This window comes from Typopeltis vanoorti, chromosome 25, assembly GCF_054136105.1.
Source record: "Typopeltis vanoorti isolate ZY-2024b chromosome 25, IOZ_Tvanoo_1.0, whole genome shotgun sequence".
In the NCBI taxonomy this organism is placed as follows: domain Eukaryota; kingdom Metazoa; phylum Arthropoda; class Arachnida; order Uropygi; family Thelyphonidae; genus Typopeltis; species Typopeltis vanoorti.
Window position 1 is genome coordinate 51,303,381 of NC_143573.1, and position 26,567 is coordinate 51,329,947.

The window sequence follows — 26,567 nt, forward strand, 5'->3', positions numbered from 1 at the left end:
ACACATATCCCCCCCCCCCCAATGGGATCCACTCAGCAACACAGTATGACAGTATCACACGCCTGCCTAATGATACACTTGGCTTCACTGTATACAGAAAACCCACACACACACACACACACACAGGCAGATACATTCACAAACTCTCCCACCACCACCACCCTTCACAACAATATGGCATCATCAAAACTCTTACCAAGAGAGCCCACAATCTTTGTTCCAGTGGAACCCCCTTACTACTGAGCTTAACCACATACACAACACTTTCCTCTCTAATGGCTACAGCGAACACAGTATCAAAAAAATAATCATTTCCTCCCCCATTCCCCATCCTTCTCGTCAACAAGATTTTAAAAATGCCATCACCATACCCTACATCCGTGGCACATCTGAAAAAATAGCCAAGATACTAAAAAAGTACAACCTACACACAGCATATAAGCCCTACCGCAAACTTGCTACCCTTATCCGTTCTACGAAAGATCAGCTCCCTCCTCTCTCGCTGCCTGGAGTTTACAAAGTACCCTTTTCCTGTAAGCTGGCATACTTTGGACAGACAAGCAGATCAGCATCCATCCGCCTGGAGGGACACAAGTTTTACATCTGTAAACACAACTATGGCCATTCAGGCTTGGCTGACCATGTTTTGGACACCACCCACAGAGTATCATGGAAGAAAACCACCATGCTCCACCACAGCAAATTCAAGAAAGAGAGACTTTTCTTAGAAGCAGCAGCTCTCAGGAACCAACCAAATCTTAATAAATACGGTTGCATTAAGCTTCCAAAGATTTGGGAAACATTCATCACCAGAGGTCTCACCTTACATTCCAGGCAGGCCACCTACTACCGCCCTTATAGGGCGCTCCACCTAGATAGGACTTTAGTGTTACCCACGTGGTTGGGCTTAGTATTGTAAGATTTGTGTGTGCATGTTACATTAATTGTTTTTGTAATCCTGTAGATGTCCTAGTGACTAGGACAAAATATAGGAAGTATTAAATTCTATTTTAATTCTTTTCGAGTGTTGTAAAAAAATCCATTAAGCCTCCAACATGATGTCCTCACAGCACTTAAGCCTCTACACATGAAGTTTCAAGTTCCTTATTAATATCTTCATTGTTAATATGATTCTGCCATGAATGTTATCTGTTCACTTTCCTGGTTTTTCTCAGAACTCTCATATTTCTAGAGTCTGATCAACTGTTTTAATTTTAACCAAAGCTCTCAGGTATATAAATTAAAACATGGTTTGAACATTTGTTTGCATACACCTCTTTGGTGGTTGAGTAATTTCTTCTTGCTACTAACTAGAACTTTCTCTAAGTCTTTCTTCATTAGGTTGCCAAGTTTATCTTTAGCACAGGTAAGTGGGATCCTCCCTCCATCAAATTTTGGTTTCTAACCCAAAAACTCAAGAAAATCAATCATGAAATTCACTGTTTCAGATAATACAATGTAGTACAAGGTTATAGACTGAGGAGATGGCAATTGTTGTCCATAATTTTCTTTCCTTAGCTGGCTCAAGGCTATTAAAATCATTGATAACCATGATCCAGCCATTGTGATTGTTAATGGTGGAGTTGTCCCCCCCCCCCCATTCTACTTGAAATGTTTTATTTGTTCTGCAGGTTCCCCATTCCTGACTATTCTCCATGAAAATAGTCAGGATTTTCATGCCCAGTTTATTACAATAGTTATTAAATTTTATCGAGGAATCCTGTAGACTTGTACCTCACAGTATGTGGTATAACATCTGCATAAATAAAGAATAAAGAGCAAAATATCCTCAATTTTGATATTAGGCCTAATGCCATTTTCCTTCATAATGTGATTCACATAGATGTTGAATAACAGCAGGATAGCATGCACCTTTGTCTTACACCTTTGTACTGCTTGATATAATGTCCTTTATTCATCATATAATTGTAGCATTTTGAACAGTTTTTCTCTTGGCACCTTACCATTTGCTTTTCCAGAGCTACAAAATTTAAATATAGATCCATGTTATATTCCATTATTTTTCAACTATTTATCTTAAAGTGAAAGCATAACAACCTCTGTTTGGCCTGAACTCAACTTGTTCTTCTCCAAGCTTTCCATCCTTTTTCTTTTCCTCTAGGGACATGCCAGATATTCAGTTTTGCTAGAAAAATTCTTGTTAATGCATCATAACAAATGCAGCCAATTAGAAAAGTTTCCCCTTATTTTGGGCAACTTTTCAAATTGAAAGGCTTCTGTGGCTGAGTAAACTTCTGTAATACAATCCAGGAAATCCAGAAATTATAAATATTTATCAGGGATGCTGAATATTCGGTTTTACTTCTGTATGTTGTTTTTCAAATATTCAGTCCACTGAAGCAGAAAAATTCATGTGTCACGTGCAGCATATCAAACATAATGAATCTGGAAAAAGCTTACTCTTATCTTGCACAAGCAAAGCTCATATTGTTTGCTATAGGTGTTTTAGTGTTCTCCACGTTAATTTAGTTTATATTATGAAGCCTTAAAATTCTTAAAATGAGTACAGTTTTGGCCATGAATAATAAAACTAGCAATAAAATGCCACTGCTACTTCTATGATTATTCATGTTCAATGTAAGCATAGTGATGTGTTTGTAATACATACATAGTGAAATTGAAATATATCAAGCCAGTATATAAAAACCAGTAAGCAGTCAGAATTGAAAATAAATACACAAAACTACTGTACCTAATCAGTTTTGTGTATTTATGCTTGATTACTTGTAACTATTAATTTGCTATATGCAATAATTTGCTAATTAAACAATTATCCATTAATTTACAGCTGTGCTGTTATGGATGATGCATTAACAGTTACTCTAGTGGACAATGAATTACATGTCATCCTGTAAACTATACTTAAGCATGAGAATTTCTGAAGGGCTTCATTTGGGGGAGGAGTGAGGAACAGTTTGCTTTGAAAAAAAAATAACTGATAATACAGTTGCTGCATAAAAACATGCTTGCTCACCCAAAGCAGAAGAGAAATTTTCAAAAACAAGCGAGGCAATGCCAGATGCATGACATTTGCGCAACATAGCCAGCACAAGCGTGTTAAAAAATACCCGAGTGTTTTTCAAAACATTTTGTTTCTAAAATATAAACTAGAATGTTAAAAATTTAATTCAGTATGCTTCAGCCAAATTGCAAACCAAATGCCTGCCTGGTTGGCCGAGAGGTAAGCATATCCACTCTCCAACCAAAAGGCTGTGGGTTCGAATCTCGCCATGGACATGGATGTATTGTGATTGTCTGTGAAAGCACTAGTGTTAGTGTAGATGATGAAGGTAGTTACGGTTCATTGAAGTTGGTGGAGAGTTGTAGAGTAGGTGCCCCCTCTCAGTGAGTCGATTGAACAGAAATCCTGTTGGATTTCTGTTCAGGGCATGGACTGGTTATTACTAACACAATGTTCCAACATAAAAATGTGCACAAATCCACATGGAGAGAAGAGGCAAGGAATAATAAAAGTCTCATTGACTATGTTATTGTTGATGGTGATGTTTTCTCACTGGTGCAGGATACCAGAGTGTACAGGGGATTTGAAATTGGAAGTGATCACCATTTAGTCTTGAGCAGGATAAAATTGAATTTCATATTGAAAAGAAGAACATGTAAGAAAGTTTTAAAGAGAAAAGTTGAGCAGCTCTCAGATGTGAACTGTAGACTAAAATACACAAATATTATTCAAGAAAAAATGAAAGAGCTCGAGAACTGGAACCAAATTGAAGATTCAGTGGCAAGCCCTGAAGAAAACACTGATTGATTCAGCTAGAGAGGCATGTGTGAGGTTGTGTGCAAGGATAGAAAAATTGGTGGACATAGGAAGTTAAAGAGGCAGTGAAGGAAAAGAAGAACGCATATCAAAATTTCCTGGCAAATAAGTCAGCTTGTGCTCTTAGAGAATAAAGAGGCAAATGTAAGAGAGCTAAACACTGTGTAAAATGGCTAAGATTCCAAGATATTCTGGAGGTTAAGAAGCTCAGAAATGGAGGAAAGAGTGCTGTAAAAGAAATTATAGATGATAAAGGTGACATGAAAACAGGAGAAAAAGATATCCTTGAAGTATGGAGTAATTACTTTGAAAAACTGCTAAATGAAACAAGCAGTGATAATAGCACAGTGATAAAAAAAAATACTGACCAGGCATGCAGTCAGGAATACATATCTATACTTGAAGTAGAAAAAGCCATCAAAAGCCTGAAATGTGGAAAGGCAGCAGTAGTAAATGATATTTGACTAGAAATGCTCAAGTATGGAGGTATAAATGTCATACAGTGGCTGCACTACATTGTTCAGAACGACGAATTCCAGATGATTGGAGTAGAGCTCTCATAGTGCCCATATATAAAAAGGGAAATAAAACTGAATATGAGAATTACAGAGCAATTTCATTACTTAGTGTTCCTGGTAAGATATATGCAAGTATCCTTGAGAAAAGGTTGATAAGGATTGTGGAAGAGAAGCTTGGTGAAGAACAAGCTGGATTCAGGCTAAATAGGGGCTGTCAGGATCAGATTTTCACTTTACAACAGATAGTGGAGAAATCATGGGAATATAACAAAGATCTGTATTTAAGTTTTGTCGATTTGGAAAAGACATATGACAAAGTGCCAAGAGAGAAGCTATTCCAAACGCTACAGTTATGGTGTTAATGGGGCATTATATCAAGCAATACTTAGTCTTTATTTGAGTTGTAAGTCAGCAGTTAGAATTGAAGGAAATACAGGAGGATGGTTTAATGTTAAATCTGGTGTCAGACAAAGATGCACATTATCCCCTCTCATATTCATTATCTATATGGATCGCCTTATGAAGGAAAGTGGTATCAAACTTGGAGGTGTTAATCTCTGCTGTTTGCTTTATGCAGATGATGTTATACTTCTAACTAAATCCGCTACAAGTCTGCAAGATTCTCTGACTAAATTGAATAACTGTTGTAATAGGTATGGTATGAAGGTCAGCATTAAAAAGAGAAAGACAATGAAAATAGGCAGAAACATTGAAAATATCAACTGCATTGTGAATGGAGAACTTATAGAACGAGTAAAACATATCAGCTACTTAGGCTCGATTTTTAGTGAAGATGGTAAGTTAAATATGGAAATAGAAAACAGAATCAACAAAGCTGGTATGGTAGGAAGTCAACTGAATAAATTTATATGGAATAAGAGAAAAATTAGCCAAAACACTAATATACAAGACAGTGTTTAAACCAATTTTAACTTATGGATCTGAGAGCTGGGTTAGAAGTAAAACACTTTAACCAAAGACTAGACACCGCAGATATGAGAGTCCTAAGAAAGATTAGAGGCATGAACAGATGGCATCAATGGCAATATCATATTAAAAATGAGGATATTAGGAAAGAACTTGACATTGTCAGCATCCTGGAATGTGTTTAGCAGAGCTAATCTCAGGTGGTATGGTCACTTAAGCAGAATGGGAGAGGAAAGATTAGGAAGTGTTCTCTGCCAGGTTGGCAGGAAAAAGAACCAGAGGAAGACCAAAGTATAGATGGATTGATACAGTAAAAAGTGCCTTAGAAGACAAATATAAGACCTGATAATATCCAGATCCGTCTTAAATATCAAGACGAATTTGGAGGAAAATTGTAGATAGGAAGTTAGTAATGATGTAAATTTTTCATGTAGTACTGTCATATCCTGTACACTCCTTGAGGGTACATATCAGGAATTTGATGATGTTTTGAACAAAAAAAAAAAAATATACATTCATCAAATATTTATATAAATGTTTAACGAGTATTTAAAAGTTTTTTTTTATAAAATTGAATTCAGTATGCTTCAGCCAAAACTTTTCAGTGCATCCCTAGGTTTTTTCTTCATCAAGTGCTGATATTTATTTCTGATTGCATTCCTCTTGAATATTTTCTGATACCCCTGTGTTGCTTCTTATTTCATTTAACAGTCTTCTTTCATATCTCTTTTATCATCTCTGATTTCTTTTGCAGAATTCTTTCCTTCATTAACTTTTTTATGGCATCCAGAATATTTTGCCACCATCCTGATATTTATCTTCTGTATTATTGTCAAAATCTCTTTTTGTTTAACTTTTACACATTTCTTCATTTTCTTACATTTTTCTGTATTTTCTCAAATCCTACTCATTTCATTCATAAGAGTTCTAATTCTAAGAACTTTCAGTGCATTTTCTTCTTTTTTATGAGTGTCTCTTTACTTCATGAGTCTATATCGCTTGATTATATCACTGTTTTCATTAGTCTACAACCAAGTCTTCAAGGTTGGATTGTTTTTTAACTCTTGTTGTTGTTTTTTTCATCAGTAATATTTGAGTTTATAGTTCACCTCTGAAAGTTGCTTCACTGTATTTTTAAACCTTTTTTACATATTTTCTTTTTAGAATGTTATTCCTTTTTATTCTGCTCTAAACTGAATGGTGGCCATTTACTATTTCTCATATCCTGTATACTCATGTCATGGATCAGTATGAAGATTTTGCTGTTAAATTCTTTTCTCCAAATTTTCCCAACACATTTCTACATGTCTAATATTCATTTTCTACTCCCCTGTTTACATCTGCTATCCTTTGTGTTTTTTATGTCAACTGCTTTCAATTCCACTACTTCTTTCTTAGTATGACCTGCTGGACCATAGGAACAAACATGTCTCATTGTCCAATTCCTCATTTTAATGTTTGCCCTCATTATTCTACTTGAAATTGCTTACCATTATTATTATTTTATTTTTTGTCTGAATATAACATCTTGTAGTTATTTGTAAGAATCTTATCTGATTTTATTTTCTTTGTGTAGGCAATGTCAACCTTGTTATTGTGGTATTTCTTTAATTTTTCTGCCATATATGCCTGTTTTGAATTCTGTTGATGTCAGGATTCAATTTGTTCTGGTAGCTGACGTTTCCCTTAGGTTCCATAATGGAAACAGCAAGGGAGGCATTGTTTAACCAAGACAAAAATGAAATGTTATTTCATCTTGTACCAGCATAGTCTTTTAATGGGGTGCACCACAAATGCGATGATTTGATATTAGGTCAGAAGGCTCAGTTAGTTCTCTGCTTTAATGAAAGCAGAGAACTAACTGAGATTTTTAATGAAAAATTTTTAATTTTTCATTAAAAATTCATGTGATATCCTCCCAGTTATTTGGCTTTGTCCATTTAGTGACCCCTCTCCCACTTTTTCAAAGTAGTTGAATTTGTGACTGGATAAACTGGACCATTGTTGTGTGTATGTTCATGCAAGAGTAGGTGCATGCAAAGGTCAGTTTTTTAAAACATTTGGGAAATCCTGTATTTTGACAAGGATTTCTTATTATTTTTAAATGATATGATGACATCAAAAAATCTCCTTTTCAAAAACAGCTGTTGGTACTAAAGGAGATTTTTTGATGTCATCATATCATTTAAAAATAATAAGAAATCAGACTTGTCAAAATACAAGTGGTGGTGGTGGTGGGGGGTCACAAATACCAGAATCTGAAATTAGTAAGGATATGGAACACTCATCATTTTTAGTCAGAAATTCTTGTACAGGCAAACAGAGTAAGTAGAAACACTAGTTTGAGAGAAATTGTCAAGTGTGAGACCACTCTACTGCTGCTTATTCATGATTTGAAGGTTCTAAAAAACTCCCATCTCTAGAACAGGGTGGTTTCCAGTTATATAATTCTTAGCTAACCTGTGAGTCTCTAAAATGTATACATTTCATTTACAACCTTTTAATTAGTGGGATTCACATAAAAAAAAATAAACGAAGGAAGGTACTTTTCTTGCTCAATAAAAACAAGATTTAATACAAAAATAAAGAACTTGGAAGCAACCTTGATGCAAGAATACTGTTTGAAGTTTGCCATATTTGATAAATCAGACATCACAGTGGACACAGCACTCAGTAATACTTCACAGTTTACATAGAAGCTTTTACTAACTCCTGAAGTGTTCAAGCTAGCAAGGATTGCAAATACAACTCAGAGGTATTTACAATCCTCTGTGAGTGAGGATAATTGCAATGCTGAAACGAACTTGGACATATAAAGATATCCTTTTGCCTCTTTACGAGACTTAATAAGACTTCACTGGGACTATTGTGCACAGGTCTGGTCTCCTTGTTTCCTTGGGGATTCTGATACAGTTGAGAGAGTGCAAAGCGGCGTGTTAAAAATGATATCAGGATTGTGGAATAGTGGTTATGAAGACAGATTAAGAATTTGTAGACTGCAGACACTGGCAAACAGGAGAAAGAGGGGTGATATGATTGAGACTTACAAACTTTTGAAAGGGTCATACAGGATTTCAGGTGATGGAGTTTTTCATTTTATGGAGAGTGAGGAAAGGACAAGAGGCATCCTTTGAAGCTGAGAATGAACGCTGCCAAGGATGGAGCGAGATCTAAACTTTTCTCTTATAGAGTGGTTCATGATTAGAATGGATTGCCATTGGATGTTGTGTTGATGCGAATGAATTCAAGAATGAGTATAATAGCTGGTACATGTACTATGCGGCCTCCCTCAACAAGTCCTTAACTCCCTGGGAGTCTCTCTTAATAATAATTTTGCTTACTACAATTTTCTTAATAATACTTGCTTTCAGGAACTGGTTGCCATTTCAGTTTATCATCTTCAAATTCCTATGTGTACTCTCAAGGAATGCACAGTATGCTGTAATAGTGCTGCATAGTTAAGTTTACATTATTACTAAACCTACTAACAACAATTTTCCTCCAAATGAGTGTTATTTTTCAGAACTCTGTGCCTTCCTGGTTAGCATATTTGCTCTCCAGCCAAGAGACTGCAGGTTTGAATCCTGCTAAGGGCATGGATATTTGTGATTGTCCTATAGTCTGACCACATAAACAAGAGCTGTCGTTGGCAGACTGCCAAGAAGAGTCAATTCATGTTGAAGGGAAGAAAGAAATAAGGCGATGTACAAATTGTTCAACACACAAAATCACTTGATTTGTAAGCAAAATTTTCCAACTGTTGTACAAGGAAAAGAGTTACCACTTTAAAAACTACAATTTTCATAAAAGAAAAGCTAATTTTCTGGCTTGTAATAATAAACACTCATCCCACAATACGGATTGATTACCCTATTATTGAAATGGATTCTCCTTCTTTTCACATGCGCAGAAGTCTCGAAGGGTCTCGTATCTGTGGGCATACTATACTAACCAATTACCCTTTGTACAGCTGTGACTTGTGTCCTGGCATAGTATGACCTTTGTCTTTGTGCCATTTAAAAAAAAAAAATCAAATCAGAACTCTATTGATGCCACAGAATTCTCTCTCTCTAACTAACCTGTCAAGTGACCATATACCACCTTAGATTAGCTCTCCACAAACTCTCCCAAATGCTAATATTGTCAAGTTCCATCCTAATATCTTCATTTATAACACAATTCTGCCATTTGATTTTTTTCAGAACTCTCATATCTGTGGTCTTTGATCAACTATCTTATTTCTGATCCATCTCTTAGATCCATAAATTGAAACTGGTTTGAACATTGTGTTATATACTACTAGTTAATTTTGCTCTTGTTCCATATAAATTTATTCAGTAGTTGTCTGTTTAATTTGCAATCTTCCCTAAAAACTGGGCCTAATAGTGGAACATTTTTGCATGTTCAGTAAATTCTCTGTTCAGGGTGCAATGATGTTTTCTCTTTTCCTTTGTGTTTTCTTAGTTTATCTTTTTATTTCTGATTTTTATACCAAATATGCTTCAACAGTTACTCAGTTTAGTTAAAGAATCTTGAAGATGGATTTATTTAAGAGACATCTGCCTAAAGTAATGCCGGGTCGAATATTTCCAAGTTTGATATCAATCATAATGCCACTTTCCTTCATTATTTACATTATAAAGCTTGTTTACTAATTAATAGCAATAACAGATATTTTAAGTGTTAATATATCATATGTTGAATTATATTAGAAATAACTTGGACACCAGTTGGCTAACTGTTGTCCTTTTGGACTAAGTGGATAGCCTCTTTAACCGAGAACCGAGCTCTTCCAATAGACTTTTGGTTCAAATGCCTATATAGCACATGGATGTTAATGAGTGTTTTTAGGTGGTAGATTGCATTCACGTGTGTGGCACAGTGAAAACAATCTACTGCTTTCCATTGATTTTCTGTAATCATGGAAGAACATGGGTAGCAACTGGTCAACATCCATATACAGTGCAACTTACTAGACCAATCTAGTAAGTATCAGTATTAGCAGGATTCTCATCCTCTTCCTTCATTCCATCTACCTTTATTCTTTGAAGTGCCTGCCCCATACAATTTTCCTAATCAATATAAACATTTAACTTTTCGAGAAACACCAACAAATACCTTCTTTCTCCCTAATACTGATGTTTTTTCTGACCTCTTATGGTGGCTGATATATATATATATATATATATATAAAAAACTGAAATCATCAGTTGGTCAAGTGGGTAGCATATCTACTTTCCAACAGGCTGCAGTTTGAATCCTGACTGAGTATGAATGTTTGTGATTGTCTTTAAGTAGGAGATTGATTTCAGAGCAGGATGCAAGACTAGAGCTGTTCTTTTTTAAAGGCCTGAATTGGCTTTAAAAAAAATCCCTGGCTGCCCGTCCCACATCGTTGATGTACTGTAGATTACACATTTTGTGGGTAGGAGTAATATAAAAAAATAGTAATAAACCAAAGTTTTTATTGTAATCTATATCATCATGATGCTAGAATCACATATATCTGTAAATTACATATCTTCTAGTTCAAATTTGTTATTCATAGTCTGGCTTCTAGATATCGTTGGCCTGTTTCTTTTTTGATTGAACTAAAATCCTGAGTATTATTTCCATTTTCTGTCATTTTCACTTTTTTTATAATTAGCATAATTTTTTCTTACAGTCTAGAAATAAAATTGCACTTTCAACATAAAGAGAAAAGACATGATTAAGAACATATCAATGAACCTTTAAATAGTTTGTATGATTGGCCATTTATTTATTTTTATTTTATTTTATTTTTTTTTTTCACTTTTAAATATTGTCACTTGTTTATTAAAACTTGTTTAAAGACATGTTTTATATTTAAATTTCAGATTGAATGTTCTAGTATAGTGGAACATGCAGAAAGGATTGTCAGGGATAACCATTTAGATAACAGTAAGAATCATTTTGTTATTAAAATAAATATCAGTAGTAAATATTAAATTACTTGATTAAATATTAAAATACATCAAAGTTGAAGTAAATAATAAATTACTCTTGACTCTATTATGTTGATGTTGCATGGAATTGGGTATAAAGGCATACTTTGCTCCACTCAATTAAGATTTGTCATTATGTGGCTAACAAATCATGTTTTCATTTAATATAGTAAATATCCCATTATAACATTGTTTGGAATTGTGCAGCCCGATTTTTTTTTTTTTTTTTTTTTTTTTTTTTTTTTTTTTTTTTTGCCATCTATACTCAGTTGAGAATTAACTATCTCATGGACTGTTATGTAATGATTTTCTTTGTTCTTGTTAAACAATATTATTTCCACACATTAATTTTAAACAGCACAAGATGCATAACAGACAGTAAATGAAAGATGATGCTAATACTCCTATGAAAACAATTTAAATCCACTTTATGGATTCCTAGAATGTCAATGCTATAGTTCAATAATTGCACACACCCTTTCTATGACATACTACTAAGTGTCTGTCTCTCTCTTTTCCCTCCCATTCCTGAACTCTATTTAGAATGTTTTTATTTATATATAGATATTAAGGTGGTTTCATGTTGACAACATGTATAAGTTATTTTTCATGATTGAATATTTTTAACGTTTTTTAATATGAAAGTTACTGTTTTTAGAAAATCTTACATTGGTAATTCATGAGTTACATTAAGAAGGGTATTACTTCTGCAGTCCAGTTGTTGTTATACTTGAATTATATATCATTTTCATATTAGATGGATTTTATTACTTGGACATTATTTTATTGCAAAGGACTGCTACAAGTAAAACTTTGGTTGATGACATTGGTTGAAAAAGTTCCATGTTTGGGCTATAGTTTTCACCAGGGCTTCAGAAATATTATTTAAAAACTAGTCACAAAAAATTTTTACATACATATATATATTTACCACTGTTTCAATTTCAGCAACAAAGGGAGCATCTTTAATAGAATTTAGTAGCACTGTCTGATGATTACATGTCATATAATTAAAAAATTAAAAGTATAGTTGCAGCAAATACTGAGTTGCTATATCTTGATCAAGTTTTTCTTGACCAGATATTCACATAACTTTGAGTTGTTGCTTTTTTTTTTTATCATAAAATTTGATCTCTGTTCAAATGCTTATAGTATATGATCTGCAGAGTGGTTCAAAACCATCATGGGAACAGTGTAACATGCAGTTGGAAGATTAATTACTTTTAGGAAACAGATTATTTTCATCATCCTGTGAAACAACACCTCACTTATTGAAGGTATAAAGTGCTTGTTGCCATATTTGCTGTCTATAGCAATGAAATACTGCTTCCCACTGCCTGTACACCAGTGTTTATGTTATTAACAAACCTAGAATGTTCCATAACTTCAACAAATAACATGGGTGTCCAGACAATTATTGATTGTGTGTGTGATCAAGTCAATGGTTGTTAAAAAGTAGTCCAGACATTATAAGGCCCTGTCTCATCTCAAACCATTGTGATGTTTACTGTGCGGTAACACGCTATTCACTTTCTGTATACATTTCATTTATTATTCTCACATTTTTCAAAACTTCCATAGATGCAAGCTCTGGCAAAATTTTGAAATTTAGGTGTAAAGAGGCTTTCTAAATTCTGTTCTTTGTTCATTGATATTCAGTGATTTTTCTTCTTCTTGAGCTTCACGAATTCTTAAGGTTCTTTCAAGCACCACAGTTCTCCATTTTTTCCTATCTTTAGCCAACTCATTCCACTTTTGCAGCTTTAGCTCCTTCATGTCCATTTCAATGTTATCTATCCATCTTCTGTGGGGTCTTCCATTTGGGTGATGTAGAAAGGTTCTCCTCACTAGCCTGTTATCCTCCATTCTTTCCAGGTGACCTAACAATTTCATGCGACTAGCTCTGATTTCATTTATTATTAGTGGCCTCTTTTAACGTTCATAGAGTTCTTTATTCATTCGCCTTCTCCATTCATTTGTCACAGGATCTTTCACCAGACCAAATATTTTTCTTAAGATTTTGTTTTCGAAATGTTGTAATTGATCTTCATCAGCCTTTGTTATATTCCATGTCTCTGCACCATATAATACAACTGATCTAATTAGCATTCTGTAGGTATTTATTTTAGATTCATATGACAGATTTTTAGATGAGAGTAGGTGCTGAAGTGAGATATATGATTTATTTCTCACTTCAGCACCTGTTTGGATCTTATTATCTTTAAGTTATTATAGAGCCTAGATATTTAAATTATATTGAGTTTTTCAATATCATGTCAGCAAATTGAATAGTTGATGGATTATTGAGATCATTATGTCTAGATACTTTTAAATATTCTGTTTTATTTTGGTTAATATTAAGACCTATTTTTTTGGAAGAGGTTTTAAGGTTTATAAAAGTTTCAGTTATATCTTCTGCACTTTGTGCTATAATATCAATATAGTCTGCATACCCCAGGAATGATGCAGAGCATGACATAGTACTTTACGTTGTTTCTTGAATTACTTTTTCTAATGCTATGTTGAATAGTATAGGTCAGTGGTGTTCAACCTTTTTTACTACGTGAGCTACTTTTCTATAAAAAGTTATTCGATGATCTACTCTCTTATATAGATCATGTTCCCCCAACCTGATATCTGATTATGCACAAATAAACAACTAAAAAAAAAATATACAACTAAAAACTTTATTTGTGTATTTAAAAATTTATTTATCACTTTTAATTATTTTAATACAACAAAAAAAACAAACAAATATATTGGAATAAAATATTTCTCTATTTTGGAAAACCAAAGTTAGAAAAAACAACAGATTGATTACAAACTCACAAGTTGTAATCAATGAATGAGGAAATGCTGGTTGATTAAAAAAAAAAAAAAAAAAAAAAGTTGTGAAATTTGGCATTGTTTGGACCTATCCTAGTCCTAGTGCAGATATTGCTTCTGATCATAACCTACTGGTGGCAGAATACAACTTAGACTGAAAGCTATGTTTAAGAAACATCAACAAAAAAGGTTTGATTTGGGAAAATTAAAAAACACAGAGATAAGAAGCAAATTGAGTCAAGATCTGAATCAAGAGCTATTATCAAGAATGATGACATCATGAGGGTTGATGAATCGTGGGACAAATTGAAATCTGTCTTCATAGAGAAATGTACCAATACCTTATGTCCTAATAGAGCAGTAAAAAAGAAAGATTGGATGACTGATGAAATTCTTTCTCTCATGGATCAACGCAGATAATATAAAAATCATAATCCAACAAAATATACAGAGATTCAGAAAATTATTAAACACAAGATCAAAAAAGCAAAAGAAATCTGGATGAATGAAAAATGTAAAGAAATAGAAATTCTACAGGAAAAACATGACAATTTTAATCTACACAAAAAGATGAAAGAGACCTCAGGTATGTATAAGAAAAAACAATTCTATATCCTTCGAAACAAAAAGGGAGAAATTATATCCAAAAAGGATGACAAAATACAAGAATGGGTGAAATATATAGAAGAACTCTTTACTGATAACAGACAGAACCCAGAAAATACTTATGAACATATGGAAGGTCCATGCATTCTAAAATCAGAGGTAGAATGTGCATTAAACTCAGCTAAAAATGGTAAAGCCCTAGGACCAGATAGAATACCAGCAAAAATAGTAAAGTTATTAGAAGGTGATAACATTAACATATTAGTAAAGCTATTTAATAAGATCTACGATACAGGCATAATCCCTGAAGACTGGTTACAGTCGACCTTCATCATGCTACCTAAAAAAGTAAATGCGAAAACTTGTAATGACTATAGAATGATCAGCCTAATGAGTCACGTTCTCAAAATGTTTCTGAAAATAATTCAAAAAAGAATATACAGAAAATGTGAAGACACCATCAGTGATACCCAATTCGGCTTTAGAAACGGCTTGAGAACAAGAGAGGCCCTTTTCTGTTCTCAGATCTTATTTCAAAAATGTATTGACCAAAAAACAAGGTAATATTCATTTGCTTCATCGACTTCAAGAAAGCATTTGACAAAGTCCAACATGCTAAAATGATTGTACTATTAATAAGAATTGGATTAGATGGTAAAGACATCAGGATCATTGAAAACTTATATTGGAACCAAAAGACGTCTGTTCAAGTTGATGACATTATTACAAACTCCATTAACATCGAACGAGGAGTAAGGCAAGGATCTGTGCTGTCACCTCTTCTTTTTAACATCTACTCAGAAGCCATATTTCAAAAAGTCTTGGAAGGAAGGGATTAGTGTAAATGGTGAAATCATCAGTAACATCCGATATGCCGATGATACAGCTCTTCTGGCTGACAATATTCAGGATCTTCAAAATCTTTTGGAACTAATAAATGCAGAGAGTGAAAAAATGGGATTAAAAATAAATATCACCAAAACTAAATTCATGGTCATAAGTAAGAAACCAATTCATAATTTAGCACTTTCTTTAAATAGGAAACAAATAGAAAGAGTTGCAAAGTTTAAATATCTCGGATGCTAGTTAAATGAAGATTGCAATCCAGAAATGGAAATAAAAGTTAGAATTGAAATGGCAATAAAAAGACCAAAACTGTAAAAATAGGCAGGAACATAGAAAACTTCAGTTGCATTCTGAATGGAGATTCTATAGAAGTAAAATATTTCAGCTATTTAGGCGCGGTTTTTAGTGAAGGTGGAAGATTAAATCTGGAAATAGAATGGAAAAAGCAAAGTTGGTAAAAAATAATGTGAACTTAATTATGTAGTGCTGTCATTATAACCCGAACACCTGGAGGGTACATCAGAAAATTGATGATGATTATCATGAAAATCTTGTCAGTATTTTTGTATTATATTGAATATTCTACTTCACCCCATCATTCATTCAAAATTTATCCATTGTATGATTTTTTTGAACATGGGTAAACACAACATTTGTTGCCTCTTTCAGGTGAGATGTTCACCTCTGACAGGTACAGTTGCATGGCATTTTTCTTTTTAGTTTGAGAAAAAACAAGTGTGGAGTTGTATCTCCTTTTAATCTGAGGAGTTGGTCACCAGACTTATTCTAGTAAAAATGAATAGTCGGGCAAGTGACATAGTGAGTCACATTCAAATATACATAATGTTTTATTAAACATTATGTAAGTGTGAATGCAGGCTTGGTTAACTGTGGCATACTAGCTTTCCAACCAACAAAAACAAGCTCTGCTTGAATCCCACTATGTGCATCCCATTTTAGTGATTGCTGTAAGTCTATGAAAGTTTTGAAAATTTGCAAGTATTATTGTTTTGTCCTATTTTCACTTCATATAGTGTTAATAAGAATTTATAATTTAAGGGGGAAAAAAAAACTGTGTAGCACTTCAAGGCCTAACTAAAACATTCAGTGATACTACTCATCATGCCTGACCTCTGAACTGTTCACATATTCTTATTGTATTTTATTATATAGTAATTCTTCATTATTGACTGATTGTAATTTCTCACATTTCTGGTAATTTCATGTTTCCTGCTGTTTACTAATCCACTAGGAAGGCATATGACACATTACCAGAAGATTACTTCTGCTGTGTGCACAAGTATAAATATTTGTCTCCAGATAGCAGTTGTAGATACCTGAGTTGCATTTATATTTGTAATAGATGTCATCACATACTGGCAGAATTCAGATATGCTGGCAGAGATTTTTTAGTGCAAAAGCATGCTTGAGAATCCTCGAGCTTAGCAATGAAAAGGATAAAGTAAAAGTGTGATGTACAGTAATTCAACTTGTTCTAACTAGTTTTGCAGTGCTAGTTATCAAAATTTTACAAGAAAATTTTTTTGAAGTTACTGATAGTAGACTAATTTCCTTCCAATTTTCTCATTTAGTGAACTCTCCTTTGGAATTATGGTTTTCATTGCTGCTTTCAGTTATCCAGATATCTTTTCAGTCTCAAGTGCATTATTAAAAATTACTTCCAATTTATTATAAGCATTTTCTTTAGTTGTCTTAAGCATTTCTGTTGTTATGTATTTTCATTGCCATTTGCCTTTGTGCTTTTCACCTTGTCTGTTATGTTTGTTACTTTATTTTTAGGTTTTGTGTTATAGGTGTGTGTGTGTGTGTGTGAAATTTTTTTTTCTATATGTAATACTGTTATTGATAATGGTTCCCAAATTTTGGGCATAGGCAATCCATTGAGATTTGGATGATGAAGGACCTCAGCGCTTTCTTTTAAAATATATTAAAATTTCTGGTTGCATCAGCTGCATTCCAGACAATCCTATTGTTACTATTGTTCATCCCATGTTCAGCAAGCCAGATTTCTGCTGTATTTTAAGTTCAGTGCCAGTTCGATGTTCTGAAATGGTTTGTTCCATCTGTCCAAAATAGAACAAACTGAAATTATATTGAATCTATACCCTGGGTTGTAATAAGGGTTGCCACCTGTTATCTTTTGGAGAAGGCAACAAAGAACTGATATTATTGATAGGCTTAAATGTCACTACAAATGCAATTTCTAATGATTTTTTTCAACAATTTTTGTATAGTTACCATTGAGAGAGAGGTAGCTTGTTTGGTAGAAATTTCTTGTTACAGAGACTCAGATGAGGAACATATTATGCAGGCTCTTGATAGCTGCATTTAATATCATATTTCTTCACAGATATTTGGCTCCCAACTTTCTCCAGCTGTTTCAGCTGGAGAAAGAAGGGAGCCATCTGTTTCCATTTTTAAGAGGATGACATCAAGAAAGGAAAGTTTCATTTGATTCTTTCTATAATGGGTATAGGTTGTTTATTTTGTATATTTTATTTAGATGTATATTGGTCAAGAGTGATTAACTATTAAATCATGAGCAAAATTTAGTTTTAATTTTTGAAATAAAATCAGAAAAGCATAGGAATAGCCAATAAAGGGAGTAAAGAGATTTGAGAGGAACAGGAAAATTATATGTAAGTAGGACTTTCTAATGAGTCGGCAATCGGTCATAGAGGATATCTAAGTTTATGAAATTTAGGAAGACTATAAATCCTGTGTAGGTCAAGGGAGATTGTTATCCAACAAGGAATTAAGTTTGTTCAGTTGACTATTCATGGGGTCCCTGCTAATAACAACATGGTTGTTACAATCACATAGGAATATCCATCTTATGTTTATATTATGTGATGTATCATTTATTGGCTCCTATGATGCTTAGATTTTTTTTTTAATTTCTTAAACTGCAGAGAGATTTTAATTCTGAGAGGAGGATATTGACTGTTCTTGAACCATGAATAATTTTAGAGACCTCAAAATGTAACTCATTTTTATTTTCATATTATCAGGAAACATTTGGGAATGACTGCCAATTTGTGGCCTGGAACTAAAAGATTCTGAGGGGAATGATGTCCTCACCTATGGACACAATTTAGATATTTCACACTAATTCTGCAAATTTCATTAAAACTTAAGTTCCACTGTCAAGAAACAATCAGTGATTAACACCACGCTTATTATGAAGAACTCTGCCACAACAAGAAGTCATCATTTAAGGTTTCAAATTTGTTGTTGAGATGTATGGAAATTCCAAATTTCACAGAAATATTTATTCCTAGATTTAATAATTCTTGGACAGCTTGGATTCTAGTTTGGAAATTCTTAGCAATTTCTGTTTTTGAATTTTTAAGCCAGTTACATAGGAGAAGGTGATTAGATCTTAGGTGAATGTTATGCACTTTGATTCTGGCAAAAATAGCAATCAAGTTAGCTTTTCTGCACTTTAAAAAAGTAAAAAATACAATTCACCATGCACTTGCATTTCTGTTTTTAAACTTTCCATTATTCACTTTCTGACATTGATGGTAGTTTAAGATACTGTAACTATTAATTTTTTACTATGTATGTTTTACTTACTTTTTATGGATGCTATACAGCAGTGGTGGCGAACCTTTTTATGTGCACGTGCCAAAAATGTACAAATCGAGTTGCTGATATGCCAGGTAGTTTTTAATAGGGGAAAAGTTAATAGAAAATTAATCTAACTTAATTAATTTATTTATAAATTTATAACATATATATATATACACAGGTTGGTTCAAAATTCCACGTACAAACTCTGAGGGGAGGTAGAGAACATCAAAATCAACCATATTCACATAGGAAAGCATGACCAGAAATAACACAAGGCAGTAAGTAGTGTAAAAAAAACTTTATTAGGTGTAACTGAAAGTTCAATAGTAGTTGGATACATAATATGGTAAACAAGGTGCATGTCTGCCATCTCAGCGTTTGTAAAACGATGCATGTTCTTCGTACGACGTTGAAAGTTTGAATGAGGAAGCCCCAATTGCTCACCTGGAGTGCTGGCGAACAGCACCACCTATCACTTTTGGGTGGCGTTTCCGGTCATGCTTTCCTATGTGAATGTGGTTGATTTTGATGTTCTCTACCTCTCCTCAAAGGTTGTACATGAATTTTGAACCACCCTGTATGTGTATATATATATGAATAATATTTTATTTTATTTTATTTATAATATTTATTTATATATAAATTTATATTATCCAGTGTAAAATTGATTATTGTATTATTAAATTGATTTTAATGGTGGTTTAAAAAAAAAAAAACAGTAGTGAGAAAAATATTAATGCATTGTAACTCACCATAGAAGTCAGGTGAGCAGGGGAAGCAGCAGAAGGATGTCGACTTGTTGGCACAACGCTTACCGTATTTGCACGAATATAACTTGCCCTCACGTATAACTTGTACCCTTGATTTTACTTTACGAAAAAAGACATTAAAAAGTTTTGTATATACCTTGCACGCTAGAAATATTTAAGCATGTTCACATCGAGGCAATAGTAACTCACTCGCCGCAGTTAACAACATGCCCTGCCCAACAGCCATTATACTGCAGATGCAAGAAAAACAAGTAGTTTTATTGTATCCCTGAATAAGGCACAGAGCCTTTTTCAGTCTGTGTATTATGTTTCTCAATAAATAGTGCAATTACAGATAGCTGGAATAAAAACGCCGCTAACTAATGAATCACATGTCCCCTCTCACAGAAACTATGCTGTATAGACTCAAGTAAAACCATATGTTGAACTGGAAACACAGTATATAACTAAAAACTGTTGTCCAATTTTTCAATTACCTGACCGGTGGGCTCAACTCGCACACAAAGTTTCAACCCTTGGTTGAAACTTTGTGTGAATTGATCCCACCGATAATGAGAAGTTCTGTTGGAACGATAAACAGCACCCTGTCGTGAATGTGTTAAAACTAAGAAATATATAGTGAATGTTGTTATGACACTTTCAGATGTTATGGAATTCGGTTGAAGAGGATTAACATTTTAACTCAGCAATTGTCGGTTGTCTTTGGGTCGTGCAATTTTTTGTTAATATCGCACCAATCATATGCATGTCTTCATAGCTGCTCCCTCGTATAAAACAAAGTTGAACTTGTATGCATTATAACAATTAAAAAAAAGTTTGAATAACTTATAAACGTATAAAAGGATATTGCCTGTAAATCGCTGACGTGCCAGAAAAAATTCTCAAACATGCCATCTCTGGTACACGTGCCATAGGTTCGCCATCTAGGCTATACAGTAATCTATCCCAGGACTTATTCTCCTTCCAGATATATTGTAGCTTTCATCTCTCTCTCTCTCTCCCTCCCTCCCCCACTAGAAAATTCATTTGTAGTCTGTGCAAGTTTTCATAACTTCATTTGGCACTGCAGTACTATCAAATGAGCTTAATGCTTGTCATGGTCCAGTTATTGTTTTTGTTGAGATTCAAACATCTATTGTAAATATTATATGATGGTGGGTTTAATCTTGTCGGAACTGCACCATTGTAAACGGGGGGGTTTCTTATTTATTTATATATATATATATCTTTATTATTTATATGTTTATATACAACTTTCGTTATGTACTTCTAACTATTTTGGTATATCTTCAATATCTCCTTACGCTAAACTGGGGGTTTTCTTATTTATTTTTATATATATATATATCTTTATTATTTATATGTTTATATACAACTTTAGTTATGTACTTCTAACTATTCTTCCTTATCACTCTTTGGTATATCTCCAATATCTCCTTACGCTAAACTGCCTTCCGCACTTGCCTTCTTATTCTTCGAACACCAGAAAACATTTCTTTTAAAGCTGCACCACTGATGTTCGTTTTCTATTAACAAGAAGTGTAACATGCGTCCAGTAGTTTTCTATTTACCCTCAGAATATCTCTAATTTAATTAGTATCTGCAGTTGTGGTTTACTATCTATCCTTTCTATTGGGTTCCCGCTAATAGGCTCTAATATTTTTTCGGAACAGTGCATCAAATAATTAAGAATCAGGTGACACTTATTTAATATTTAAACAACAAAATTTAATTTACATAAGACAAATTTACACTGCATTTTCAGTAATAGAAAGAAAAAACATCTCAATTCATATCACATAATTAACTAATTTTCTTAATATATCATAAATCGTTTATACTGAGCAATGGTACTTATTACTTTATTGTTAACTCTTATTCATCGAACACATAGACAATATCTTTTACACACAATTGCTTCTTCCTTTCTATGCTGGGAATATTCAATAGGTAAGTTTCACCAATTCAGCAAACAGTTACACTATGACTTATTTCAACTACAAATTCCTGACAATGAATTACTTTATAATCTTCAACTGTTAAATATGCCTATTTAGATCAGCCTCTGCTTTACAGTCCACTAATAAAAGTTCTCTTAAAAGCTCAAGAAAATTTGACAAACGGGTCAACTCACTTTATAGCTGCTACCCACTGTGCACTTGGCTTCGAATTGGACTTCTGTTCCCTTTTTCTTCCGTGTCAGGTCTTTTTCTCCGTCTTTACACCGGCAATATCTTCATTGTTGCTTCTGGGACGCTGTACTTGTCGCACTTTGGACGAAGATTATCGGCTTGTGGAATGCTGAATATTTTCTACTACTTCCTCATCTCCAAGAAATCCAGGCAACCAGTCCTGAGCACAGTTATCTAAATGTGGATGTATCAACACCTTATAAAGAGGAATGATAACTTCTTTATCTCTGCATGTTAGTGTGTGCTTCAGTAGCCAAGTAATCTTATGAGCTATCTTGGTTGAAGTTTATAAGACAGCATGTCTTATGAACTTCAACTCACTATCCACCAACACTCTCAAGTCCCTAGCCTCATCAGTCTTGGAGTACAGTTCCATCAATGTTGTACACAGCTTGTAATCTCTTAATCCCAAAATGCATAACTTACACTTTTCCACATTGAACTGATATCCATTATCTTTTGCCCATACTGATCATATGGCAGATCATATTTACGATTTCTTGTTCACAATCAGTTAATTATATAAATGTAACTAATTTTAATATTATTCAGATGCAGTTAATTCTATAAAAATTCTGATATTTTACCATTTTGTGCAGTTGTTACTATAGTTAAAGGAAAAGTTGAAGAAGTAGAATTACCAGGAGGAATAGAAAAAGTTGATATCATTATTTCTGAGTGGATGGGCTATTGTCTTTTTTATGAATCTATGCTTGATACTGTGATTTTTGCTAGAGACAGATGGTTGGTAAGTAACAATAAAGATCTTGCCTTAATTCAGTAAATTGATTTTTTAAGGTTATCTAGATTAATTATGAATACAATATACGCTTAATTTTATAATTCTAGTAGACAAGCATATACGTTGGTTATGCATTACAAAATCACTTAAGGAATTGACAACGTAGATAAGAATATAAATTAAATTACACTTTAATAAATATTCCTGATATTTCGGCATTGTCACGTTGCCATCTTCAAAAGGAACTTACAAAAAAGGCATGTGCACGTAGGCACTACAACACAGTAACTGAGAATGATGAAGCTATTGTTCTCCTAAAAGTCCTGATGGTGCCCCCTAGCAGGCTATGCAGGTGTTTTGGCCGTTGGGCTGAAAGTCTGCTGATGTAAGCCTCCCAAATTTGTTGAAGTTTGGAGAGTTTCTTAGGGCTGAGGCTGATTCCATGAAGTCTTTTGAATTTGTATTTGCTACGGTGTATTACTGTAGCTTTCTTCCACCGTATTCTGTGGCATGTATCCAGAGCATGGTCTGCAAGACCAGAGTGACTGTACTTGTGAAACCAGATGTAGTCCTTGTGTTCCGAAATTCTGATATTCACTGTCCTGCCTGTTTGGCCAAAGTAAGACAGTTTACAGCTGCAAAGGACCTGGTATAGACCAGGTAGGTCTAGGAGAAGTGGTTGGTCTTTAGTGGAGCGGATAAGGGATGCCAATTTTCTGTATGGTCTGTGTAACAGGAGGTCAAGTCATGTTTTTTTAAGATTTTGGTAATTTTTTCTGATGTGCCTCGGATGTAGGGAATGGTGGTGGATTTAGAGTAATCATTCTTGTGAAGGGGGGGGGGGGTTGTGGTTTGTTGGTTTCAATATTTTTTAGATTTTTTTGGGAGGTAGCCATTGGCTGAGAAAGTGTTGAGGATGTGATTTAGTTCAGTGTTTAGGGCCTTGTCATTAGAACAGATTAGTTTAGCCCTGTTGTATTGTGTTTTCACCACTCCATATTGTTGTGAGTGTGTGGGGGGGGGATAGAAAACCCACCCATACAGGCAGGTACATTCACTAACAAGTATGGGTGGGTTTTCTATAAACTGAGAAAACGGAGACTTGAAAAAAAAGCCTTATCCTCTGCTCCACAAAAACCAACCATTTGGCTTCGCTATGTTGATGATGTGTTCGCTATTTGGCCTCATGGCTCTGATACACTCCTCTCCTTCTTAACACACTTAAACAACAACACCTCAGAATCAAGTTCACACTGGAAAAATAGGAAAACAACAGCCTCCCTTTCCTAGACACACTAGTCACCCGCCATCCTGATGGAACCTTGGTTTTCTCAGTTTATAGAAACCCACCCATACAGGCAGGTACATTCACCAACAAACCCCCCCCCCCCTCCCCTCACAACAATATTGAATGGTGAAAACACTATACAACAGGGCTAAACTAATCTGTTCTAACGACAAGGCCCTAAACACTGAACTAAATCACATCCTCAATACTTTCTCAGCCAATGGATACACCCCCCCCCCAAAAAAAAAAAAATCCAAAAAATATTGACCCCCCCCTTCACAAGAAGGATTACTCTAAATCCATCGCCATTCTCTACATCCAAGGCACCTCAGAAAAAATTACCAAAATTTTAAAAAAACATGACTTGACCTCCTGTTACAGACCATACAGAAAATTGGCATTCCTTAATCCGCTCCACTAAAGACCAACCACTTCCCCTAGACTTACGTGGTGTATTCCAGGTCCTTTGCAACTGTAAACTGTCTTACTTTGGCCAAACAGGCAGGACAGTGAATATCAGAATTTCGGAACACAAGGACTACATCTGGTTTCACAAGTACAGCCACTCTGGTCTTGCAGACCATGCTCTGGATACACACCACAGAAGACGGTGGAAGAATGCTACAGTAATACACCGTAGCAATTACAAATTCGAAAGACTTCATGGAAAGTATAAAATTTCTTAGGCCTCTGCCCTAAGAAACCTTCCAAATCTCAACAAATTTGGTTGTATGAGACTGCCCCAAATTTGGGAGGCTTACATCAGCAAACCTTCAGCCCAACAGCCAAGAACACCTACATAGCCCGCTAGAGGACACCATCAGGACTTTTAGGAGAACAATAGCTTCATCACTGCATTCTCAGTTACTGTGAATGCACGTGTACGTGCTTTTTTGTAAGTTCCTTTTGAAGATGGCAACGGGACGTTGCCGAAATATCAGAAATATTTATTAAAGTGTAATTTAATTTTCTTAATTTTATACTTTCCATAGTTAAATTGATCAGGTAGGAATAAAAGCCATCAGACACCTGAAATGCGGAAAGGCAGCTGGAGCAGATATTTTTTAAGAATGCTGAAATATAAAAGTGCAATTGTTTTAAAGTATATGTGTAGCATAATTTGGAAGGTGTGATCAAAAGATCGAATTCTGGATAAATGGAGTCAAGTTTTCATCACACATACCTCTATAAAAATGGTAATAAAATCAATTGCTGCAGGAATTAGAGAAATTTCTCTACTGACTATTTCAAAAAAATTTGTTAGCATACTAAATAAGAGACTAAGAAAAATATAGAACAACACAGGTTGAGGCCAAATAAAGATTATTAAAATTTTACTTTCCAACATATAGTTGAAAAATCACAAAAATATATTATTATTATTATTATTAAGATCCTTCCAGGGAGCCAGGGACTCGTCAAGGGAGGTCATCACCAGCTGTCATACTTTTACTTGAATTCGTTCACACAATCTGCACTCACAACCTCCAAAGGCAGTCCATTCCAAATGCATACTGCTCTATGAATGAGAGAAAAATCTAGCTCTCACCCTATTCTCAACTTTCATGGATGCCTTTGTGTCCTCTCTAAGCCCTCTGTAAAATGAAAAATTTTGACTAGTGTGCGGTCTGTATTTTTACTTTCTTACGCAGTTTTTTTTTTTTTTTTTTTTTTATTAGTTTGTACACAAGTTCTCTAAGATAAGATATCCCTGGATATCTTATAAATAACTTAACCTCTTAATTACCCCATTAAGAGATTGAGTCTTCACATTCTTCTAACCAAATAAAATCTTTAATTTACAGAAGACCTCATTTTATGAAGGGATTAGATTCGTGGCCCATTGTTTGTAAAGTGAATCATTCCTAATTGAGGTAAAGTTATAATGACCCTTTAATAACATGAGGATTATGGGCATCGAACCCCTGCTTGGTTGAAAATCTGCATGTAACTTTTAACTCCCCAAAAACTTAACTACTAATAGCTTACTGTTGATTGGAAGACTTACCTATAACATAAACAGCCAATTAACATATATTTTGTATGTTATAAGTGTTACATACTGTATTTGAGAGCTAGAGAAAAGAAAATGTTATCAAGAAAATCATGAGGAAGAGAAAAATACATTTACAAATACAGTACTGTATTTATCTATACCGTAAGTTTATATTGTCTGCATACAAGATGAATTGTCCGTCTCTCAGTACCTACATCAGTGTATTCTATGGCACAAAACACTGTACATGTTATATGTATTACTAACACTAGATATCAAAAATGAAAAGATAATGTGAAAAAGAAATTCATATTTATTTACAGGTATAATGATTTGTGCATTGATAATGAAGAAGCAGCGATATAATTGCTTTATGGTAGCCCAGCCTATACACTAATGAATGAATGAATCATTATAATTTTTTTATGCTAATTAATTGATAACAGTTAGGTGTATGTAGTTATGATTTAATACTGCATCTTTACGTTTGTTTA

General features: G+C 34.1%; 1 protein-coding gene across 4 annotated transcripts in view; it reads left to right on the plus strand.

Annotated features, from left to right (window-relative positions):
- Positions 1–26,567, plus strand: part of Art1 (arginine methyltransferase 1) — a 181,488-nt gene that overhangs the window by 68,945 nt on the left and 85,976 nt on the right. For all 4 annotated transcript variants that reach the window (XM_090414717.1, XM_090414715.1, XM_090414714.1 and 1 more), the window contains 2 exons: positions 11,103–11,166; positions 22,647–22,795. In XM_090414717.1, the coding sequence (XP_090270843.1) occupies positions 11,103–11,166; positions 22,647–22,795 (213 nt within the window). The remainder of the gene's footprint in view (positions 1–11,102; positions 11,167–22,646; positions 22,796–26,567) is intronic.